The 24,337-nt window shown below is 43.7% G+C and overlaps 1 protein-coding gene across 2 annotated transcripts in view; it reads left to right on the top strand.

Annotated features, from left to right (window-relative positions):
• LOC149444901 (sodium/potassium/calcium exchanger 1-like) overlaps positions 1-24,337 on the top strand; it is a 138,340-nt gene that overhangs the window by 93,032 nt on the left and 20,971 nt on the right. For both annotated transcript variants that reach the window (XM_089654413.1, XM_089654414.1), the window contains one exon: positions 16,689-16,801. In XM_089654413.1, the coding sequence (XP_089510539.1) occupies positions 16,689-16,801 (113 nt within the window). The remainder of the gene's footprint in view (positions 1-16,688; positions 16,802-24,337) is intronic.

Raw genomic sequence — 24,337 nt, forward strand, 5'->3', positions numbered from 1 at the left:
CCACTGACACCAACGATGGGGCACTATTCCTCCCCCCACTGACACCAACGATGGGGCACTATTGCTCCCCCCACTGACACCAACGATGGGGCAGTATTCCTCCCCCCACTGACACCAACGATGGGGCAGTATTCCTCCCCCCACTGACACCAACGATGGGGCAGTATTCCTCCCCCCACTGACACCAACGATGGGGCACTATTCCTCCCCCCACTGACACCAACGATGGGGCACTATTCCTCCCCCCACTGACACCAACGATGGGGCACTATTCCTCCCCCCACTGACACCAACGATGGGGCACTATTTCCCCCCCCCCCTGACCCCAATGATGGGGCACTATTCTCCCCTCCACCACACTGACATCAATGATGGGGCACTATTCCTCCCACTGACACCAATGATGGGGCACTATTCCTCCCCCCACTGACACCAACGATGGGACACTATTCCCCCCCCCCCGACCCCAATGATGGGGCACTATTCTCCCCTCCACCACACTGACATCAATGATGGGGCACTATTCCTCCCACTGACACCAATGATGGGGCGCTATTCCTCCCACTGACACCAGTGATGGGGCACTACTCCCACTGACACCAGTGATGGGGCACTACTCCCCCCACTGACACCAGTGATGGGGCACTACTCCTCCCACTGACACCAGTGATGGGGCACTACTCCTCCCACTGACACCAATGATGGGGCACTACTCCCCCCACTGACACCAATGATGGGGCACTACTCCCCCCACTGACACCAATGATGGGGCACTATTCCTCCCACTGACACCAATGATGGAGCACTACTCCTCCCACTGACACCAGTGATGGGGCACTACTCCCCCCACTGACACCAGTGATGGAGCATTACTCCCCCCACTGACACCAATGATGGGGCACTACTCCCCCCACTGACACCAATGATGGGGCACTACTCCCCCCACTGACACCAATGATGGGGCACTACTCCTCCCACTGACACCAATGATGGGGCACTATTCCTCCCACTGACACCAGTGATGTGGCACTATTCCTCCCACTGACACCAGTGATGGGGCACTACTCCTCCCACTGACACCAGTGATGGGGCACTACTCCCCCCACTGACACCATTGATGGAGCACTACTCCCCCCACTGACACCAATGATGGGGCACTACTCCCCCCACTGACACCAATGATGGGGCACTACTCCTCCCACTGACACCAAGGATGGGGCACTATTCCTCCCACTGACACCAACGAAGGGGCACTATTCCTCCCACTGACTCCAACGATGGGGCACTATTCCTCCCACTGACTCCAACGATGGGGCACTATTCCTCCCACTGACTCCAACGATGGGGCACTATTCCTCCCACTGACACCAACGATGGGGCACTATTCCTCCCACTGACACCAACGATGGGGCACTATTCCTCCCACTGACACCAACGATGGGGCACTATTCCTCCCACTGACACCAACGATGGGGCACTATTCCTCCCACTGACACCAACGATGGGGCACTATTCCTCCCACTGACACCAACGATGGGGCACTATTCCTCCCACTGACACCAACGATGGGGCACTATTCCTCCCCCCACTGACACCAATGATGGGGCACTACTCCCCCCACTGACACCAATGATGGGGCACTACTCCCCCCACTGACACCAATGATGGGGCACTACTCCTCCCACTGACACCAATGATGGGGCACTATTCCTCCCACTGACACCAGTGATGTGGCACTATTCCTCCCACTGACACCAGTGATGGGGCACTACTCCTCCCACTGACACCAGTGATGGGGCACTACTCCCCCCACTGACTCCATTGATGGAGCACTACTCCCCCCACTGACACCAATGATGGGGCACTACTCCCCCCACTGACACCAATGATGGGGCACTACTCCTCCCACTGACACCAATGATGGGGCACTATTCCTCCCACTGACACCAACGAAGGGGCACTATTCCTCCCACTGACTCCAACGATGGGGCACTATTCCTCCCACTGACTCCAACGATGGGGCACTATTCCTCCCACTGACTCCAACGATGGGGCACTATTCCTCCCACTGACACCAACGATGGGGCACTATTCCTCCCACTGACACCAACGATGGGGCACTATTCCTCCCACTGACACCAACGATGGGGCACTATTCCTCCCACTGACACCAACGATGGGGCACTATTCCTCCCACTGACACCAACGATGGGGCACTATTCCTCCCACTGACACCAACGATGGGGCACTATTCCTCCCACTGACACCAACGATGGGGCACTATTCCTCCCACTGACACCAACGATGGGGCACTATTTCTCCCACTGACACCAACGATGGGGCACTATTCCTCCCACTGACACCAACGATGGGGCACTATTCCTCCCACTGACACCAACGATGGGGCACTATTCCTCCCACTGACACCAGTGATGGGGCACTATTCCTCCCACTGACACCAACGATGGGGCACTATTCCTCCCACTGATACCAATGATGGGGCACTATTCATCCCACTGACATCAGTGATGGGGCACTATTCCTCCCACTGATACCAACGATGGGGCACTATTCCTCCCACTGATACCAATGATGGGGCACTATTCATCCCACTGACATCAGTGATGGGGCACTATTCCTCCCACTGACACCAATGATGGGGCACTATTCCTCCCACTGATACCAACGATGGGGCACTATTCCTCCCACTGATACCAACAATGGGGCACTATTCATCCCACTGACATCAGTGATGGGGCACTACTCCTTCCACTGACACCAATGACATGGCACTACTCCTCCCTCTGCAAAATTACAGTTATGAAGTAGCAATGAAAATAATTTTATGGTTGGGGGTCACCACAACATGAGGAACTGTATTAAGGGGTCGCGGCATTAGAAAGGTTGAGAACCACTGGTCTAGAAGGTGGAGCAAGCACTGGAATACTAGAATGGTTTACAGCAGTATTTTAGGTTTCCACCAGTCTATTCTTCTGGTTCAGGTATTACCATGCAGAGATAGTCTTCTATGAGCTTTGCCCAGGACAAAGTGTTGGCAGAAGGCGGAGCAAGTATCGGAACACTAGAATGGCTTAAAGCAGTATTGGAGGATTCCACCAGTCTATTCTCCTGGTTCATTGATTCCTATGGAGGAGAGAAAGTCTTCTAAGAGCTGTGGCCAGGGCAAAGTGATGGTCTGGATCAGTGTTTCTCAACCATTTTTTGGTCAAGGCACCCTCTAAAATTATGGAAAGTCTCCCCATTCTAAAATGTAAAAAACCTTTCTAATGGTTTTTACATAATGCATCAACATCCACAAATGTAGGACACCCAGCATGATTTATTCTTCCAAATCACTGGTATTCCAGTGTTTCTCTTCTCCTTAACTTTTTTTTTCCACCACACAGCTAATGTGACCCCAGCACTCTAAAAGAGAGAGGCGGGGAAGGTCAAACAAGGAAGCTGTTCAGACGACCAACATCCTCCTTATCAACTGTTGGTGTCATTGGTTGTTTGGATGCCGATGGATAGAAGGTCATAATGGTGCACAATGAAAACATGTGACTTTGTGTAACTAAAAGGCAAGCTTGATCCACCTCTGGCTTGTGTACAATTTTTTGGGCACTTTTTAGGCATTTTGCCAAGGCACCCCTGAAGAAACCTCAAGGCACCCTGGTTGAAAAAGGCTGGTCTAGAAGAGTGGTCTCCAAACTGTTGCCTGGGAATCTGATGCTGCCATTTGCTTGCCTTTATCTTGTCCCTGGGGGCCTTCTATCATTCATCCCACTGATAGAAGCCACTATTCTGCCCACGGATACCAACAATGGAACATAATTCCTGGCACTGACATCAACAATGAGGCACTATTCCATCCCCTAACACCAAAGATGGGGCACTATTTACTCCCACTGATGATGAAGAAAAATTCTACTACCTGAAGTCGGGCAGTAAACTGGCCCTTTGTTTAGAAAGTTTGGTGATCCCTGGTCTAGAATGTGCAGCAAGTATTGGAACACTAGAATTGTTTACAGCAGTATTGGAGGTTTCCACCAGTCTGTTCTTCTGGTTTAGTGATTCCCATGTAGATATGGTCTTCTATGAGCTATGCCCAGGGCAAAGGCATGATCTATATCAGCTGACTTCAAACTGTGGTCCGTGGGCCAGATGCGGCCCCTTACTTGCCTGTATCCAGCCCTTGGGGCACTGTTCCTCCCACTGACATCAACGATCAGGTGCAATTCCTTCCCCTGATGCCAAAAATGGGGCACTATATCTCCCACTGGCACCAATGATGAGACACTATTCCTCCCACTGATACCAATGATGGGCACTATTCCTCCCACTGATACCAATGATGGGGCACTATTCCTCCCACTGATACCAATGATGGGGCACTATTCCTCCCACTGATACCAATGATGGGGCACTATTCCTCACACTAATACCAATGATGGGGCACTATTCCTCACTCTAATACCAATGATGCGGCACTATTCCTCCCACTGATGCCAATGATGGGGCACTATTCCTCCCACTGACACCAATGATGGGGCACTATTCCCCCCACTGACACCAATGATGGGGACTATTCCTCCCACTAATACCAATGATGGGGACTATTCCTCCCACTGATACCAATGATGGGGACTATTCCTCCCACTGATACCAATGATGGGGCACTATTCCTCCCACTGATACCAATGAGGGGGCACTATTCCTCCCACTGACACCAATGATGGGGCACTATTCCTCCCACTGATACCAATGATGGGGATTATTCCTCCCACTGATACCAATGATGGGGCAGTATTCCTCCCACTGATACCAATGATGGGGCACTATTCCTCCCACTGACACCAATGATGGGGCACTATTCCTCCCACTGATACCAATGATGGGGATTATTCCTCCCACTGATACCAATGTTGGGGCACAATTCCTCCCACTGATACCAATGATGGGGCACTATTCCTCCCACTGATACCGATGATGGGGCACTATTCCTCCCACTGATACCAATGATGGGGCACTATTCCTCCCACTGATACCAATGATGGGGCAGTATTCCTCCCACTGATACCAATGATGGGGCACTATTCCACCCACTGATACCAATGATGGGGCACTATTCCTCCCACTGATACCAATGATGGGGCAGTATTCCTCCCACTGATACCAATGATGGGGCACTATTCCTCCCACTGATACCGATGATAGGGCACTATTCCTCCCACTGATACCAATGATGGGGCACTATTCCTCCCACTGATACCAATGATGGGGCAGTATTCCTCCCACTGACACCAATGATGGGGCACTATTCCTCCCACTGATACCAATGATGGGGCACTATTCCTCCCACTGATACCGATGATAGGGCACTATTATTCCCACTGACACCAATGATGGGGCACTATTCCTCCCACTGATACCAATGATGGGGCACTATTCCTCCCACTGATACCAATGATGGGGCACTATTCCTCCTACTCATACAAATGATGGGGCACTATTCCTCCCACTGACACCAATGATGGGGCACTATTCCTCCCACTGATAGCAATAATGGGACAATATTCTTCCCACTAATATCAACGACGGGGCACTATTCCTCCCACTGATACCAATGATGGGGCACTATTCCTCCCACTGACACCAATGATGGGGACTATTCCTCCCAGTAATACCAATGATGGGGCACTATTCCTCCCACTGACACCAATGATGGGGCACTATTCCTCCCACTGATACCAATGATGGGGCACTATTCCTCCCACTGATACCAATGATGGGGCACTATTCCTCCCACTGACACCAATGATGGGGCACTATTCCTCCCACTGATACCAATGATGGGGATTATTCCTCCCACTGATACCAATGATGGGGCAGTATTCCTCCCACTGATACCAATGATGGGGCACTATTCCTCCCACTGACACCAATGATGGGGCACTATTCCTCCCACTGATACCAATGATGGGGATTATTCCTCCCACTGATACCAATGTTGGGGCACAATTCCTCCCACTGATACCAATGATGGGGCACTATTCCTCCCACTGATACCGATGATGGGGCACTATTCCTCCCACTGATACCAATGATGGGGCACTATTCCTCCCACTGATACCAATGATGGGGCAGTATTCCTCCCACTGATACCAATGATGGGGCACTATTCCACCCACTGATACCAATGATGGGGCACTATTCCTCCCACTGATACCAATGATGGGGCAGTATTCCTCCCACTGATACCAATGATGGGGCACTATTCCTCCCACTGATACCGATGATAGGGCACTATTCCTCCCACTGATACCAATGATGGGGCACTATTCCTCCCACTGATACCAATGATGGGGCAGTATTCCTCCCACTGACACCAATGATGGGGCACTATTCCTCCCACTGATACCAATGATGGGGCACTATTCCTCCCACTGATACCGATGATAGGGCACTATTATTCCCACTGACACCAATGATGGGGCACTATTCCTCCCACTGATACCAATGATGGGGCACTATTCCTCCCACTGATACCAATGATGGGGCACTATTCCTCCTACTCATACAAATGATGGGGCACTATTCCTCCCACTGACACCAATGATGGGGCACTATTCCTCCCACTGATAGCAATAATGGGACAATATTCTTCCCACTAATATCAACGACGGGGCACTATTCCTCCCACTGATACCAATGATGGGGCACTATTCCTCCCACTGACACCAATGATGGGGACTATTCCTCCCAGTAATACCAATGATGGGGCACTATTCCTCCCACTGACACCAATGATGGGGCACTATTCCTCCCACTGATACCAATGATGGGGCACTATTCCTCCCACTGATACCAATGATGGGGCACTATTCCTCCCACTGACACCAATGATGGGGCACTATTCCTCCTAATGACACTTAACTTCCTGACCCCTGTTCCAGCATGGTGCTGCTGCAGCCAGCATACCTGGTTGCAGCAGCACCATCAGCATGGCACACTTACCTGTCAGCAGTCCTTCTTCACTCCGGCCTCTCCCTCACTCGATGTTCGCTCCGCCTCCTCACAGGTGATTGGCCGCCTGTGTGCCTTTCCTGAGCTACAGTTCTGGTGCCCAATCACCGGCGAGGAGGCGGAGCCGAGCGGCAGCGCGAACATCGAGTGAGGGAGTGGCCGGAGTGAATGAAGCAGCAGCGTTTCCTGGACTGGATCGTCATGGGACTGGGACACGGAGCCAGGAAAGATACAGTAGCCCCCTGCCTGCTCCTGTACTTAGTGTCCCTTCCTCGCGGCAAATACGCCCCTGCCGGCGGGCCAGATAAATGTCCTCGGCGGGCTGCATGTGGCCCGCGGGCCGTAGTTTGAGAACCCTTGGTTTAGAGTGTTAAGTCTAATTCATCCAACCATTGTCTAGGTGTGATTTCCATTCACCTTTTGTTTGGATCACCCAGCTAGCTAACCTAATAACTTACTGTTTAGGGTGTTAAGTCTATTTCTGTATATAGCTGCCTTTGCATATGATCATGTGATCAGTCTCAGTCTGCATTGTATAAAAAGCCTGTTTGAGTTTAAAATAGAGTTCCATGTTTATACAGACTGGTCTTGTCTTGTAGTCTTGTGTGGTCAGCGGTGGTGTCCGTGGATCTGTGTTCAGACAGGGAAGCGGGAGTCTAACAGAAATACGCTAGTGCAGTCGGGGTCCGGTTCTGTTACATCCCCCCTTATGTATTATACATGGAGATCATATCCCCCTTATGTATTATACATGGAGATCATATCCCCCCTTATGTATTATACATGGAGATCATATCCCCCCTTATGTATTATACATGGAGATCATATCCCCCCTTATGTATTATACATGGAGATCATATCCCCCCTTATGTATTATACATGGAGATCATATCCCCCCCTTATGTATTATACATGGAGATCATACCCCCCTTATGTATTATACATGGAGATCATATCCCCCCTTATGTATTATACATGGAGATCATATCCCCCCTTATGTATATTATACATGGAGATCATATCCCCCCTTATGTATTATACATGGAGATCATATCCCCCCTTATGTATATTATACATGGAGATCATATCCCCCCTTATGTATTATACATGGAGATCATATCCCCCCTTATGTATTATACATGGAGATCATATCCCCCTTATGTATTATACATGGTGATCATATCCCCCCTTATGTATTATACATGGAGATCATATCCCCCTTATGTATTATACATGGAGATCATATCCCCCTTATGTATTATACATGGAGATCATATCCCCCCTTATGTATTATACATGGAGATCATATCCCCCCTTATGTATTATACATGGTGATCATATCCCCCCTTATGTATTATACATGGTGATCATATCCCCCTTATGTATTATACATGGAGATCATATCCCCCTTATGTATTATACATGGAGATCATATCCCCCCTTATGTATTATACATGGTGATCATATCCCCCCTTATGTATTATACATGGAGATCATATCCCCCCTTATGTATTATACACGGAGATCATATCCCCCCTTATGTATTATACACGGAGATCATATCCCCCCCCTTATGTATTATACATGGTGATCATATCCCCCCTTATGTATTATACATGGAGATCATATCCCCCTTTATGTATTATACATGGTGATCATATCCCCCCTTATGTATTATACATGGAGATCATATCCCCCTTATGTATTATACATGGTGATCATATCCCCCTTATGTATTATACACGGAGATCATATCCCCCCTTATGTATTATACATGGAGATCATATCCCCCTTTATGTATTATACATGGAGATCATATCCCCCTTTATGTATTATACATGGAGATCATATCCCCCTTATGTATTATACATGGTGATCATATCCCCCCTTATGTATTATACATGGAGATCATATCCCCCCTTATGTATTATACATGGAGATCATATCCCCCCTTATGTATATTATACATGGAGATCATATCCCCCCTTATGTATATTATACATGGAGATCATATCCCCCCTTATGTATTATACATGGAGATCATATCCCCCCTTATGTATATTATACATGGAGATCATATCCCCCCTTATGTATTATACATGGAGATCATATCCCCCCTTATGTATTATACATGGAGATCATATCCCCCTTATGTATTATACATGGTGATCATATCCCCCCTTATGTATTATACATGGAGATCATATCCCCCTTATGTATTATACATGGAGATCATATCCCCCTTATGTATTATACATGGAGATCATATCCCCCCTTATGTATTATACATGGAGATCATATCCCCCCTTATGTATTATACATGGTGATCATATCCCCCCTTATGTATTATACATGGTGATCATATCCCCCCTTATGTATTATACATGGTGATCATATCCCCCTTATGTATTATACATGGAGATCATATCCCCCTTATGTATTATACATGGAGATCATATCCCCCCTTATGTATTATACATGGTGATCATATCCCCCCTTATGTATTATACATGGTGATCATATCCCCCCTTATGTATTATACACGGAGATCATATCCCCCCTTATGTATTATACACGGAGATCATATCCCCCCCTTATGTATTATACACGGAGATCATATCCCCCCCTTATGTATTATACATGGTGATCATATCCCCCCTTATGTATTATACATGGAGATCATATCCCCCTTATGTATTACACATGGAGATCATATCCCCCCTTATGTATTATACATGGAGATCATATCCCCCTTATGTATTATACATGGAGATCATATCCCCCCCCCCCCCTTATGTATTATACATGGAGATCATATCCCCCCTTATGTATTATACATGGTGATCATATCCCCCTTATGTATTATACATGGAGATCATATCCCCCCCCCTTATGTATTATACATGGAGATCATATCCCCCCTTATGTATTATACCGCATGGTATATCCCATGTGATTCGCACAGGAACTACACCGCATGTTATATCACGTGTGACTCGCACAGGAACCTCGCCGCATGGTATATTGCATGTGACTCTCACAGGAACCGCACCGCATGGTACATCGCGTGTGACTCGCACAGGAACTGTACCGCATGGTATATCGCGTGTGATTCGCACAGGAATCGCACCACATTCCCGTACGAATCACATGCGATTTGTGTGCGGTGCGATCGGAGCCGTACATTGTGTATGGCTCTAATCGCACCACACCTGCACCAAAAACATGCAGGATCCTTTTGACATGTGAAATCCCATATTAGTCAGTGAGGCTGGGTTCACACATATGCGGTGCGGTATATCGCATGTGATTTGCATGGGAACCGCTCCACATTCCTGTGTGAATCACGTGCGATTTGAGCTGTACATTATGTACCACCTTAAAAACGTACAGGACCCTTTTTTTGGTCCGGACTAGAACTGGATCGCACGGGTATTCACACCTATGCTATTCGATTCTGCACATCGCGCCTCATTTTGCGGACCGATTTTGGGGTGTTATTTAACATACACACCCTCAGCGGTTCGCATGAATGGGGTGCGATTCTGATGCGGTGCGGAATTTGCCAGAAAACGCACCGCTTCAGTGTGAACCCGGGCTCAAAGTATTTCATAGCTGGCACAGCCAACTGATTTATGACAGTTCAGCCATTGTTACTATTCACTCCTTCCATGGCCCTTTAAGAAGTTCTAAACGCCTGGAGACGGAGGCGGGCATTCTGATCATGTGACCTCTGCGATTGGCAGTCATAGCGGTCACATGATTGGAAAGCTCAGGAGCTTTCCTGTACCAGTTTGCAGTGCCCAGGGCAAAGATGCCAAACTGGATGCCAAACTGCGCCCACCCCCCCCACACACACCCCAGTTCATGGTGTGCAAACGTAGGGGATCCTACACCCAGCAGTCACCCGCTTGTCAAAATCCTTGGTGTCAGTAGAAGGAATTGTGCTTCATTGTTGGTGTCACGGGGAGGAATAGTGCCCCAAGGGCTGGATACAGGCAAGCAAAGGGCCGCATCTGGCCTGTGGGCTTTGGTCTGGAGACCTTTGCCCTCAGAATAAATGGTGATCTGAATGGAGAGGTTTCACTATTTTCTGCTTTTATTTGTTGTTCATACATTACGAAATGTAACTTTTTTTTTCTTCTTAAAGCTCAGTCAGTGTTCCAGAAAATTCAGCCTGAATTGTGTCTTTAGGCCTGGTTCACAAAACATGCGTTTCAGTTGAGTTTTATTCTTTCACTGATACCAATGATGGGGCACTATTCCTTCCACTGACACCAATAATGAGGTGTATAACTCCTACTGACACTAATGATGAGGGTGTTCCTTCCACTGACACCAATGATGAGTGTATTCCTTCCACTGACAGCAACGATGGAGAACCATTCCTTCTATGAAGCACTATTCCTCCCACTGACACCAACAATGGGACACTATTCCTTCCACTGACACCAATGATGGGGCACTATTCCTCCCACTGACACCAATGATCGGCACTATTCCTCCCACTGATACCTATGATGGGGCACTATTCCTCCCACTGACACCAATGATCGGCACTATTCCTCCCACTGATACCAATGATGGGGCACTATTCCTCCCACTGACACCAATGATCGGCACTATTCCTCCCACTGATACCAATGATGGGGCACTATTCCTCCCACTGATACCAATGATGGGGCACGATTCCTCCCACTGATACCAATGATGGGGCACTATTCCTCCCACTGACACCAATGATGGGGCACTATTCCTCCCACTGATACCAATGATGGGACACTATTCCTCCCACTGACACCATGATGGGGCACTATTCCTCCCACTGATACCAATGATGGGACACTATTCCTCCCACTGACACCATGATGGGGCACTATTCCTCCCACTGACACCAATGATGGGACACTATTCCTCCCACTGACACCAATGATGGGGCACTATTCCTCCCACTGACACCAATGATGGGGCACTATTCCTCCCACTGACACCAATGATGAGGTGTATTCCTTCCACTGACAGCAACGATGGAGAACCATTACTTCTATGAAGCACTATTCCCCCCACTGACACCAGTGATGGGACACTATTCCTCCCACTGACACCAATGATGGGGCACTATTCCTCCCACTGACACCAATGATGGGGCACTATTCCTCCCACTGACACCAATGATGAGGTGTATTCCTTCCACTGACAGCAACAATGGAGAACCATTACTTCTATGAAGCACTATTCTTCCCACTGACACCAATGATGGGGCACTATTCCTCCCACTGATACCAATGATGGGGCACTATTCCTCCCACTGATACCAATGATGGGGCACTATTCCTCCCATTGACAGCAGTGATGGGGCCCTATTCCTCCCACTGACACCAATGATGGGACACTATTCCTCCCACTGACACCAATGATAGGGCACTATTCCTCCCACTGACACCAATGATGGGGCACGATTTCTCCCACTAATGACAATGATGGGGCACTATTCCTCCCACTGACACCAATGATGGGACACTATTTCTCCCACTGATACCAATGATGGGGCACTATTTCTCCCACTAATGACAATGATGGGGCACTATTCCTCCCACTGACACCAATGATGGGGGACTATTCCTCCCACTGACACCAATGATGGGGGACTATTCCTGTCACCACGGACACCACCGCTGACCACACAAGACTACAAGACAAGACCAGTCTGTATAAACATGGAACTCTATTTTAAACTCAAACAGGCTTTTTATACAATGCAGACTGAGACTGATCACATGATCATATGCAAAGGCAGCTATATACAGAAATAGACTTAACACCCTAAACAGTAAGTTATTAGGTTAGCTAGCTGGGTGATCCAAACAAAAGGTGAATGGAAATCACACCTAGACAATGGTTGGATGAATTGGGATCTCACTAAACAGCAGATGGTCCGGCTCCTTCAATCCACATGTCTAGTTCAGAATCAACAACCAGGAATAGTCTTCATATGGCTGATAAGTATTACTGTCACATCTGAAGTAATTCCAACCGTAATCTCAGCGTCCATTAGTCACCCTGCACCCCTAAGAGACACAGGGTGACTTACACATAAGAGGGATATGGGGAGCTGAGACAGGGGTCTCCCCACCTCTCCAAAGGGGGCTGTGTTCCATGGGCCACCCACCCAAAGTGACTCCCGTCACAGGGGATATGATCTCCATATATTATACATAAGGAGGGATATGATCTCCATGTATAATACATAAGGGGGATATGATCTCCATGTATAATACATAAGGGGGGAATATGATCTCCATATATAATACATAAGGGGGGATATGATCTCCATGTATAATACATAAGGGGGATATGATCTCCATGTATAATACATAAGGGGGGGATATGATCACCATGTATAATACATAAGGGGGGATATGATCTCCATGTATAATACATAAGGGGGATATGATCACCATGTATAATACATAAGGGGGGGGTATGATCTCCATGTATAATACATAAGGGGGATATGATCTCCATGTATAATACATAAGGGGGGATATGATCCCCATGTATAATACATAAGGGGGGATATGATCTCCATGTATAATACATAAGGGGGGATATGATCACCATGTATAATACATAAGGGGGGATATGATCACCATGTATAATACATAAGGGGAGATATGATCTCCATGTATAATACATAAGGGGGGATATGATCTCCATGTATAATACATAAGGGGGGATATGATCTCCATGTATAATACATAAGAGGGGATATGATCACCATGTATAATACATAAGGGGGGATATGATCTCCATGTATAATACATAAGGGGGGATATGATCTCCATGTATAATACATAAGAGGGGATATGATCACCATGTATAATACATAAGGGGGGATATGATCTCCATGTATAATACATAAGGGGGGGGGGATATGATCTCCATGTATAATACATAAGGGGGGGGGATATGATCACCATGTATAATACATAAGGGGGATATGATCACCATGTATAATACATAAGGGGGGATATGATCTCCATGTATAATACATAAGGGGGGATATGATCACCATGTATAATACATAAGGGGGGATATGATCACCATGTATAATACATAAGGGGGGGATATGATCACCATGTATAATACATAAGGGGGATATGATCTCCATGTATAATACATAAGAAGGGATATGATCTCCATGTATAATACATAAGGGGGGATATGATCTCCATGTATAATACATAAGGGGGGGTATGATCACCATGTATAATACATAAGGGGGATATGATCTCCATGTATAATACATAAGGGGGGATATGATCTCCATGTATAATACATAAGGGGGGATATGATCACCATGTATAATACATAAGGGGGGATATGATCTCCATGTATAATACATAAGGGGGATATGATCTCCATGTATAATACATAAGGGGGGATATGATCACCATGTATAATACATAAGGGGGATATGATCTCCATGTATAATACATAAGGGGGGATATGATCTCCATGTATAATACATAAGGGGGGATATGATCTCCATGTATAATACATAAGGGGGGATATGATCTCCATGTATAATACATAAGGGGGATATGATCACCATGTATAATACATAAGGGGGGATATGATCTCCATGTATAATACATAAGGGGGGATATGATCTCCATGTATAATACATAAGGGGGGATATGATCTCCATGTATAATACATAAGGGGGGATTATGATCTCCATGTATAATACATAAGGGGGGGATATGATCTCCATGTATAATCCATAAGGGGGGGATATGATCTCCATGTATAATACATAAGGGGGATATGATCTCCATGTATAATACATAAGGGGGATATGATCTCCATGTATAATGCATAAGGGGGGATATGATCTCCATGTATAATACATAAGGGGGGATATGATCACCATGTATAATACATAAGGGGGGATATGATCTCCATGTATAATACATAAGGGGGGATATGATCTCCATGTATAATACATAAGGGGGGATATGATCTCCATGTATAATACATAGGGGGGGATATGATCTCCATGTATAATACATAAGGGGGGGGTATGATCTCCATGTATAATACATAAGGGGGATATGATCTCCATGTATAATACATAAGGGGGATATGATCTCCATATATAATACATAAGGGGGATATGATCACCATGTATAATACATAAGGGGGGATATGATCTCCATGTATAATACATAAGGGGGGATATGATCACCATGTATAATACATAAGGGGGGATATGATCTCCATGTATAATACATAAGGGGGGATATGATCTCCATGTATAATACATAAGGGGGGATATGATCTCCATGTATAATACATAAGGGGGGGGTATGATCTCCATGTATAATACATAAGGGGGGATATGATCTCCATGTATAATACATAAGGGGGGATATGATCTCCATGTATAATACATAAGAGGGGATATGATCTCCATGTATAATACATAAGGGGGGATATGATCACCATGTATAATACATAAGGGGGGATATGATCACCATGTATAATACATAAGGGGGGATATGATCTCCATGTATAATACATAAGGGGGGATATGATCACCATGTATAATACATAAGGGGGGATATGATCTCCATGTATAATACATAAGAGGGGATATGATCTCCATGTATAATACATAAGGGGGGATATGATCACCATGTATAATACATAAGGGAGTATATGATCACCATGTATAATACATAAGGGGGGATATGATCACCATGTATAATACATAAGGGGGGATATGATCACCATGTATAATACATAAGGGGGGATATGATCTCCATGTATAATACATAAGGGGGGATATGATCACCATGTATAATACATAAGGGGGGATATGATCACCATGTATAATACATAAGGGGGGATATGATCACCATGTATAATACATAAGGGGGGATATGATCACCCACCCAAAGTGACATAAGGGGGGTATGATCTCCATGTATAAATACATCAGTGGTTCATATAGTGAACTCGGTGTAGTTATTCCCCCTGAGGTCATCACAGAGGACAAGGGGGCACACTTTACGTCTGGAGGAGAAGAAATGTAATCTCCAAACACGGAAAGGTTTCTTCAAAGTGAGAGCTGTGAGAATGTGGAATAGACTCCCTCAAGAGTTGGTTGTGGCCAGCTCAGTGGATTGCTGTAGGAAAGTCCTGGATTCTTTCTTGGATACACAGAATATAACTGGATATAACATTTATAGGGAAAGTTGATCCAGGGAATATCTGATTGCCTCTTGGGGGATCAATAAGGAATTTTTTCCCCAGCAGTAGCAAATTGGATCGTGCTTTTTTTTTTTTTTGCCTTCCTCTGGATCAACTGTGGGTGTAGGATAACTTTTTTTAAATGGTTGAACTGGATGGACTTTTGTCTTTTTTCAGCCAGACTAACTATATAACTATGTGTGTGGTGCTGAGCTTTAGACTGCACTCCCTGCATTGACATGATAGTCTTGAAGTAGACCAGAAATGCAAACTATTTGTTTTTAGGGGCTAACAGGATTATGGGTATTAACTGTGAGAGGATATGGAGGTATGGACCTACATTCTGTATACATGAGTAGAAGTAAAGGACCTCACAGTGAGCTGCTCTGCCTATTTCTCTGCAGATGAGAAGGATGGCGGGGAGATGCAAAACACGGTGAATGTTCAGGTGACTCCCCCCACTGGGTCTGAGCCATCCAAAGATGAAGAAGATGATGGAGACAAAGATGACACCCAGGTAGGGGGCGTTTTACATCATACAATATATATACAATATATGATAAATATTACAATAATTTATCATTAATATTATTACAATATATTATTACAATTTATTATTATTGAAATATTATTATCATTAGTATTATTAAATATATTAGTAGTAGCAGTAGTAGTAGTATTATCAAAATATATAATTATTATAATATTATTACAATTAGTTATTATCAATATTACAAAATGTTATCATTAATATTATTACAATATATTGTTACCATTTATTATTAATATTATTATTATTGCAATATTTTCATTAATATTATTACAATATATTATTATTAGTAGTAGTAGAAATTATTATTACTATTATGCTAATGTATTATTACAAATATATAATTAATAATATATTAATATTTTTACAATTAGTTATTATTATCGTTATTATTACAAAATGTTATCATTAATATTATTACAATATATTAATACAATTTATTATTATTATTGTTATTATTGCAATATTATTATTAATATTACTATATATTATTGCTATTATTAGTAGTAATAGTAATAATTGTTACTAATAATTATTGCTATTATATTAATGTATTATTACAAATATATTCTAATTAATAATATATTATTATTATAATGAGTTATCATTATTATTATTACAAAATGTTATAATTAATATTACTACAATATATTATTACCATTTATTATTATTGCAATATTATCATTAATATTATTACAATATATTATTATTATTATTTTTATTATTATTATTAGTAATAATTATTACATATTATTATTATTATTACTATTATACTAATGTATTATTACAAATATATTATAATTAATACTATATTAATATTATTACAATGAATTATTATGATCATTATTATTACAAAATGTTATCATTAATATTATCACAATATATTATTATTATTATTAGTAGTAGTAATAATTATTACTTATTATTATTACTATTATACTAATGTATTATTACAAATTTATTATAATTAATAATATATTAATATTATTACAATTAATTATCATTATTATTATTACAAAATGTTATCATTAATATTATAACAATATATTAACATTTTGTATTATTATTATTGCAATATTACCAATAATATTATTACAATTATTTGTTGTTATTATTATTATTACAAAGTGTTGTCATTAATATTATTACAATATATTATTACCATGTATTATTATTGCAATATTATCATTAATATTATTACAATATATTTTTATTAGTAGTAGTGGTAATAATTATTACTAATTATTATTATACTAATGTATTATTACAAATATATTATAATTAATAATATTATTACACTTTTGTATTATTATTATTGTTATTAATCTTATTATTATAGCAAGTTTGTATTAATATGATATTATTATTATTACTACTATCATTATTGTTACGACTGTTATTTTTTACTATTACAATTATTATATTATAATCATATATATAATTGCAATATATTATCAATAATATTATTAAAATATACAGCATAATTATTATTTTTATTAATATTCCTATTATTATCTTTTTTTATTATCATTATTTTATTTAATATTATTCAATTTATTTAGTAATGCCTATTTTGTTTGCACGTAGGCATCCATGGGTGTGAAAGGTTTCTTTGCTTAGAGCAAGCTCATTGCTCGCTCCCAGCATAGCGACAAAGGTGTCAAAGACATCCCCCAGCCTCTAGTAATGATTAGCAGCCAATGGGAATGAAGTTGTGACTACTGCCTCCCCCCCCCCCCTCCCCACCCGCGTGTAATATGCCAGTTAAAGCGACACCAAGGCTGGGTGGGAAAGGGTTAAATATGTCATATAAAATCTCTAACATAATCAATATGTATCATGGCAAACCTTTGCATCATCTTACGAAATTCCTGTCCTAGAGCCCGTGCCATGGGGCCAGGATCGGAGTGGGACCATTTAAACCTGAGCTCCAGGTAGGCTCTGTACTGTACAGTTCCATTGGTCCAGCTTGGCACGATGTAAGTCTGTATATCTCATGCCAGAGGGGCCCCTGGGGAAGCTGACAATCGCTGTAGTAGTCAGGGCCAGCTTGGCACGATGTAAGTCTGTATATCTCATGCCAGAGGGGCCCCTGGGGAAGCTGACAATCGCTGTAGTCGTCAGGTCCAGCTTGGCACGATGTAAGTCTGTATATCTCATGCCAGAGGGGCCCCTGGGGAAGCTGACAATCGCTGTAGTAGTCAGGGCCAGCTTGGCACGATGTAAGTCTGTATATCTCATGCCAGAGGGGCCCCTGGGGAAGCTGACAATCGCTGTAGTGGTCAGGGCCAGCTTGGCACGATGTAAGTCTGTATATCTCATGCCAGAGGGGCCCCTGGGGAAGCTGACAATCGCTGTAGTAGTCAGGGCCAGCTTGGCACGATGTCAATCTGTATATCTCATACCAGAGGGGCCCCTGGGGAAGCTGACAATCGCTGTAGTAGTCAGGGCCAGCTTGGCACGATGTAAGTCTGTATATCTCATGCCAGAGGGGCCCCTGGGGAAGCTGACAATCGCTGTAGTAGTCAGGGCCAGCTTGGCATGATGTCAATCTGTATATCTCATACCAGAGGGGCCCCTGGGGAAGCTGACAATCGCTGTAGTAGTCAGGGCCAGCTTGGCACGATGTAAGTCTGTATATCTCATGCCAGAGGGGCCCCTGGGAAAGCTGACAATCGCTGTAGTAGTCAGGGCCAGCTTGGCACGATGTAAGTCTGTATATCTCATGCCAGAGGGGCCCCTGGGGAAGCTGACAATCGCTGTAGTAGTCAGGGCCAGCTTGGCACGATGTAAGTCTGTATATCTCATGCCAGAGGGGCCCCTGGGGAACCTGATAACCAGGCACCGGTCCATGGCCCAGGCGTTGGGGACCTCTGGTTTGAAGGTCATTCATTTTTGCCGAATTGCACAGAACGAATATAAATACAGATTTCCCGTGTGAATATTTCTTTGAATTTTTTCTTATAAATACACCAGTAAGTGCGTTTGATTCTGAACTCGTTCTGGCCTCTGCGACTGGCACTCACAATGGTTTTGAAGCTCAGTTCTGGGTATTATTATTATTTTTTTTTTTTTTAGTTCTTTTTTGTGGATTGGTGTCCAAAACTGGAATGCAGTGTAAAGGTGAGACGTGATAACATCCCCGATCGGCAAGAATTCCCTTTAGCACATTGATGATAAAACGTTGGCTATTCACACATTTTTTTAAATATTTTTCACACGTACAACAACCTACCTACAGCAAACTCCTCCGTCTACACAAGACTGGCTTCTGCCAATCACAGCCAGGGAGGAGGGAGCCAGGGGCGGGGCCAAGCAGCTCTTCGTGTGCCTTACATTCCCAGGTTCACACCTAAGCGTTTTCCGCCACGTTTTGCAGACGCGCACTACAGTTCATTTACAATGATTTCCTATGGGACAGGTTCACATCTCCGCGTTTTCACCCTGGTGTGTTTTTTGGAAAGGGTCAGGGACTTTTTTGAATGCAAGTCATTGCGTTTTTGGTTCCTTCAATGGGAACGCTGCAGAAAAGCATACAGTGAAGGAAATGCGTATTTGCTCCCCTGCTGACGTTGAATGTTTGCCCACTCACAAAGAGATGATAGGTCTAAAAATCGAATGTTCGGTGTATTGTAACACTGAGAGACAGAATAGCAACAACAAATTCAGCAGAAATGCGTCTAACAAATGATGACTGATCTGCATGTTCATGAGGGAAATAAGTATTTGTTCCCTTTTCATTCAGCAGGATTTCTGGCTACCAGGTGTCTTTCATACAGGTAACAAGCTGAGATTAGAAGCAGTCTCTTAAAGGGAGTGCTGCTAATCTCATTTTATTACCTGTATAAAAGACACCTGTCCACGGGAGCAATCAAACCATCAGATTTCAAACTCTCCACCATGGCAAAGACCAAAGAGCTGTCCAAGGATGTCAGGGACAAGATTGTAGACCTACACAAGGCTGGACTGGGCTACCAAACTATGGCCAAGCAGCTTGGTGAGAAGGTGACAACAGTTGGTGCAATCATTCGCAAATGGAAGAAACACAAAACTACTGTCAGTCTCCCTAGGTCTGGTGCACCATGCAAGATCTCACCTCGTGGAGTGTCAATGATCATGAGAACAGTGAGGAATCATCCCAGAACTACACGTGAGGATCTTGTCGATGATCTCCAGGCAGCTGGGACCACAGTCACCAAGAAAACAATTGGTACCACACTACGCCGACAAGGACTGAATCCTGCAGTGCCCGCAAGGTCCCTCTGCTCAAGAAAGCACATGTCCAGGCCCGTCTGAAGTCTGCAACTGAACATCTGAATGATGCAGAGGAGGACTGGTGGAAAGTGTTGTGGTCAGATGAGACCAAAATCGAGCTCTTTGGCATCAACTCAACTCGCCGTGTTTGGAGGAGGAGGAGGAGGAGGAGGAATGCTGCCTATGACCCCAAGAACACCATCCCAACTGTCACACATGGTGGTGGAAACATTCTGCTTTGGAAGTGTTTTTCTTCTAAGGGGACAGGACAACTGCACCGCATCAAAGGGACGATGGACGGGGCAATGTACCATCAAATCTTGGGTGAGAACCTTCTTCCCTCAGCCAGGGCATTGAAAATGGGTCATGGATGGGTGTTCCAGCATGACAATGACCCAAAACACACAGTCAAAGGCAACAAAGGAGTGGCTCAAGAAGAAGCACATTAAGGTCCTGAAAATCTGTGGAGGGAGCTGAAAGTTCGAGTTGCCAAACGTCAGCCACCAAACCTTAATGACTTGGAGAGGATCTGCCAAGAGGAGTGGGCCAAAATCCCTCCTGAGATGTGTGCGAACCTGGGGGCCAACTCCAGGAAACGTCTGACCTCTGTGATTGCCAACAAGGGATTTGCCACCAAGTACTAAGCCATGTTTTGTGAAGGGGATCAAATCCTTATTTCCCTCATGAACATGCAGATCAGTCATCATTTGTTAGACGTATTTCTGCTGAATTTGTTGTAGCTATTCTGTCTCTCAGTGTTACAATACACCGAACATTAGATTTTTAGACCGATCATTTCTTTGTGAGTGGCGAACATTCAAAATCAGCAGGGGATCAAATACGTGTTTCCTTCACTGTATATTGTGTTTTTGCGGCATTTTGCGCTTAAAATCTGCCTAGCCGCTCTTTCACAAATTTCCAGATAATGTTCCCAAGAAATCCCATAAATTGATCTCCTATATATTTCTGGCACAGAAATTTAGCTGGACATTGGAGGCAATCGGTCATTCCGCTTGATTATGTTCAAAAGAAACTCAACTGGATTATGAGAATATAAGAGACCTCCTGCGCTTAAAATGGATGTCCCATACCCGAAGCAGCTCACACCCTCCTTCAACCACAAAGTAATATATATATCTAAAAACAATGGTGTAAAAACTGACCAAAAGCATCAATAACACACAATGGCATATAAAACATATATACATATAAGTGAGCTGTCACAAACTTAACAAGCTTCACAAGTGACCCCCCAAAGGAATATCCCCAATATGGGGGACCAAATAACTGTGACATGATTCCCTTTTAGGGAACACAACTAATATATAAGCGCACATTAAAGTCTTTCACCTCGGATAAGACACTATGTATCTCTTTCTTTCCCTCATGATCCATATGAGGAGAACTGGACTGAGGAGTATTTTGAGGAAGGAGAGACCCCGTTACTCACAAAGATTTACAGAGCAGTTGCTATCATATACCATCTCAGCTATATAATCACAGACCGCTCCTGAGGAGAGTATATTGAAATCAGTTATCTGTTGAACCTACATGAAGTTTACCTTTGCATTAGTGCATATGGGACTCTATATATACAGATAAAGGTCACGATTGGAATATTCCATCTCTGTGGATGTGTTGATTTATTTTTCACTTGTGAATATACATCAGTTTATTTATTCACTTATCCATTTTTTGCATATATTTTAAATCTCTTGCACAAGTTGTATTTGCACAATTATGGTGATAATTCATATTAATGTTAGATCAATATATGATTGGTATATTACAGTTTTAAACAATTGATAGAGCGCGGCACCCAATTTATTTATTTATTGTTCTTGTTGTTGACGCACACCACGTGGGGGTGAGCAAGGGAGCCTGCGACATATTATATTGTTTATATATATATATATATATATATATATATATATATATATATGTACCCACCAGTGGCTCACAAGTATATTTTATACCAATATATAAGTGCAAGTGTCCAACACATATACAATTCATGCCGGATGAAAGTCCACTAGAACAGCTTGTGTTGTGCAAAATGCAAATAAAACTCTTGTGGATTCAATCGGTAAAAACGTGGGATGATTATGGTGCCACCCCCTGTGTGAAGATATCCATAAGTGGCCAAAGTGCCTCCTCACCTCCATACATTGACCACAAGGGCCAGCTTGCTTTGTGGGAAGCCCACGTAATTGTAGAAATTGCCACGTCACCAATAGGACCTCCTTGGGTAAGCCAGTGACCCCAATACTCCTGGGCTCTCTCCAATTACCAGGTACTCATAAACAGCCGGTTTCCACCACAGGATCATATTGAAAGACTTTAAATGAGGTAGACTACTCGGATCGCAAGATCATCGGGTCCACAGAAGGCTCTCTATACGGATATCCGAGGCGTGCTCTGATCTCCAGCAATGTTCAACTAGGCTATCCACTATCTGGAAGCAGTCCTGAATGGCTCACCTCTGACGTCATATGAGTACCTGGTAATTGGAGAGAGCCCAGGGGTTTTGGGGTCACTGGCTTACCCAAGGAGGTCATTTTCCAGCAGGACTTGGCACCTTCCCACACTGCCAAAAGCACCAAAACCTGGTTCAATGACCGTGGGATTACTGTGCTTGATTGGCCAGCAAACTCGCCTGACCTGAACCCCATAGAGAAAGATGAGAGACATGAGACCGAACAATGCAGAAAAGCTGAAGGCCGCTATTGAAGCATCCTGGTCTTCCATAACACCTCAGCAGTGCCACAGGCTGATAGCTTCCATGCCACGCCGCATTGAGGCAGTAATTGCTGCAAAAGGGGCCCAAACCAAGTACTGAGTACATATGCAGCTTCTACTTTTCAGAGGTCCGATATTGTTCTATGTACAATCCGTGTTTTATTGATTGCATGGAATATTCTCATTTTCTGAGATTGTGGATTTGGGGTTTTCATGAGCTGTAAGCCATAATCATCACAATGATGACAAATCACGGCTTGAACTATCTTGCTTTGCATGTAATGAGTCTCATATATTAGTTTCACCTTTTAAGTTGCTGCACTGAAATAAATGAACTTTTGCACCATATTCTAATTTTTCAAGTTTCACCTGTATATATTAGTTGTGTTCCCTAAAAGGGAATCACTCATCTCACAGTTATTTGGTCCCCCATATTGGGGATATTCCTTTGGGGGGTCACTTGTGAAGCTTGTTAAGTTTTTGACAGCTCACTTATATGTATATATGTTT

This window comes from Staurois parvus, unplaced genomic scaffold, assembly GCF_062004578.1.
Source record: "Staurois parvus isolate SC_StPar_1 unplaced genomic scaffold, SC_StPar_1.0 ptg000765l, whole genome shotgun sequence".
NCBI lineage: Eukaryota > Metazoa > Chordata > Amphibia > Anura > Ranidae > Staurois > Staurois parvus.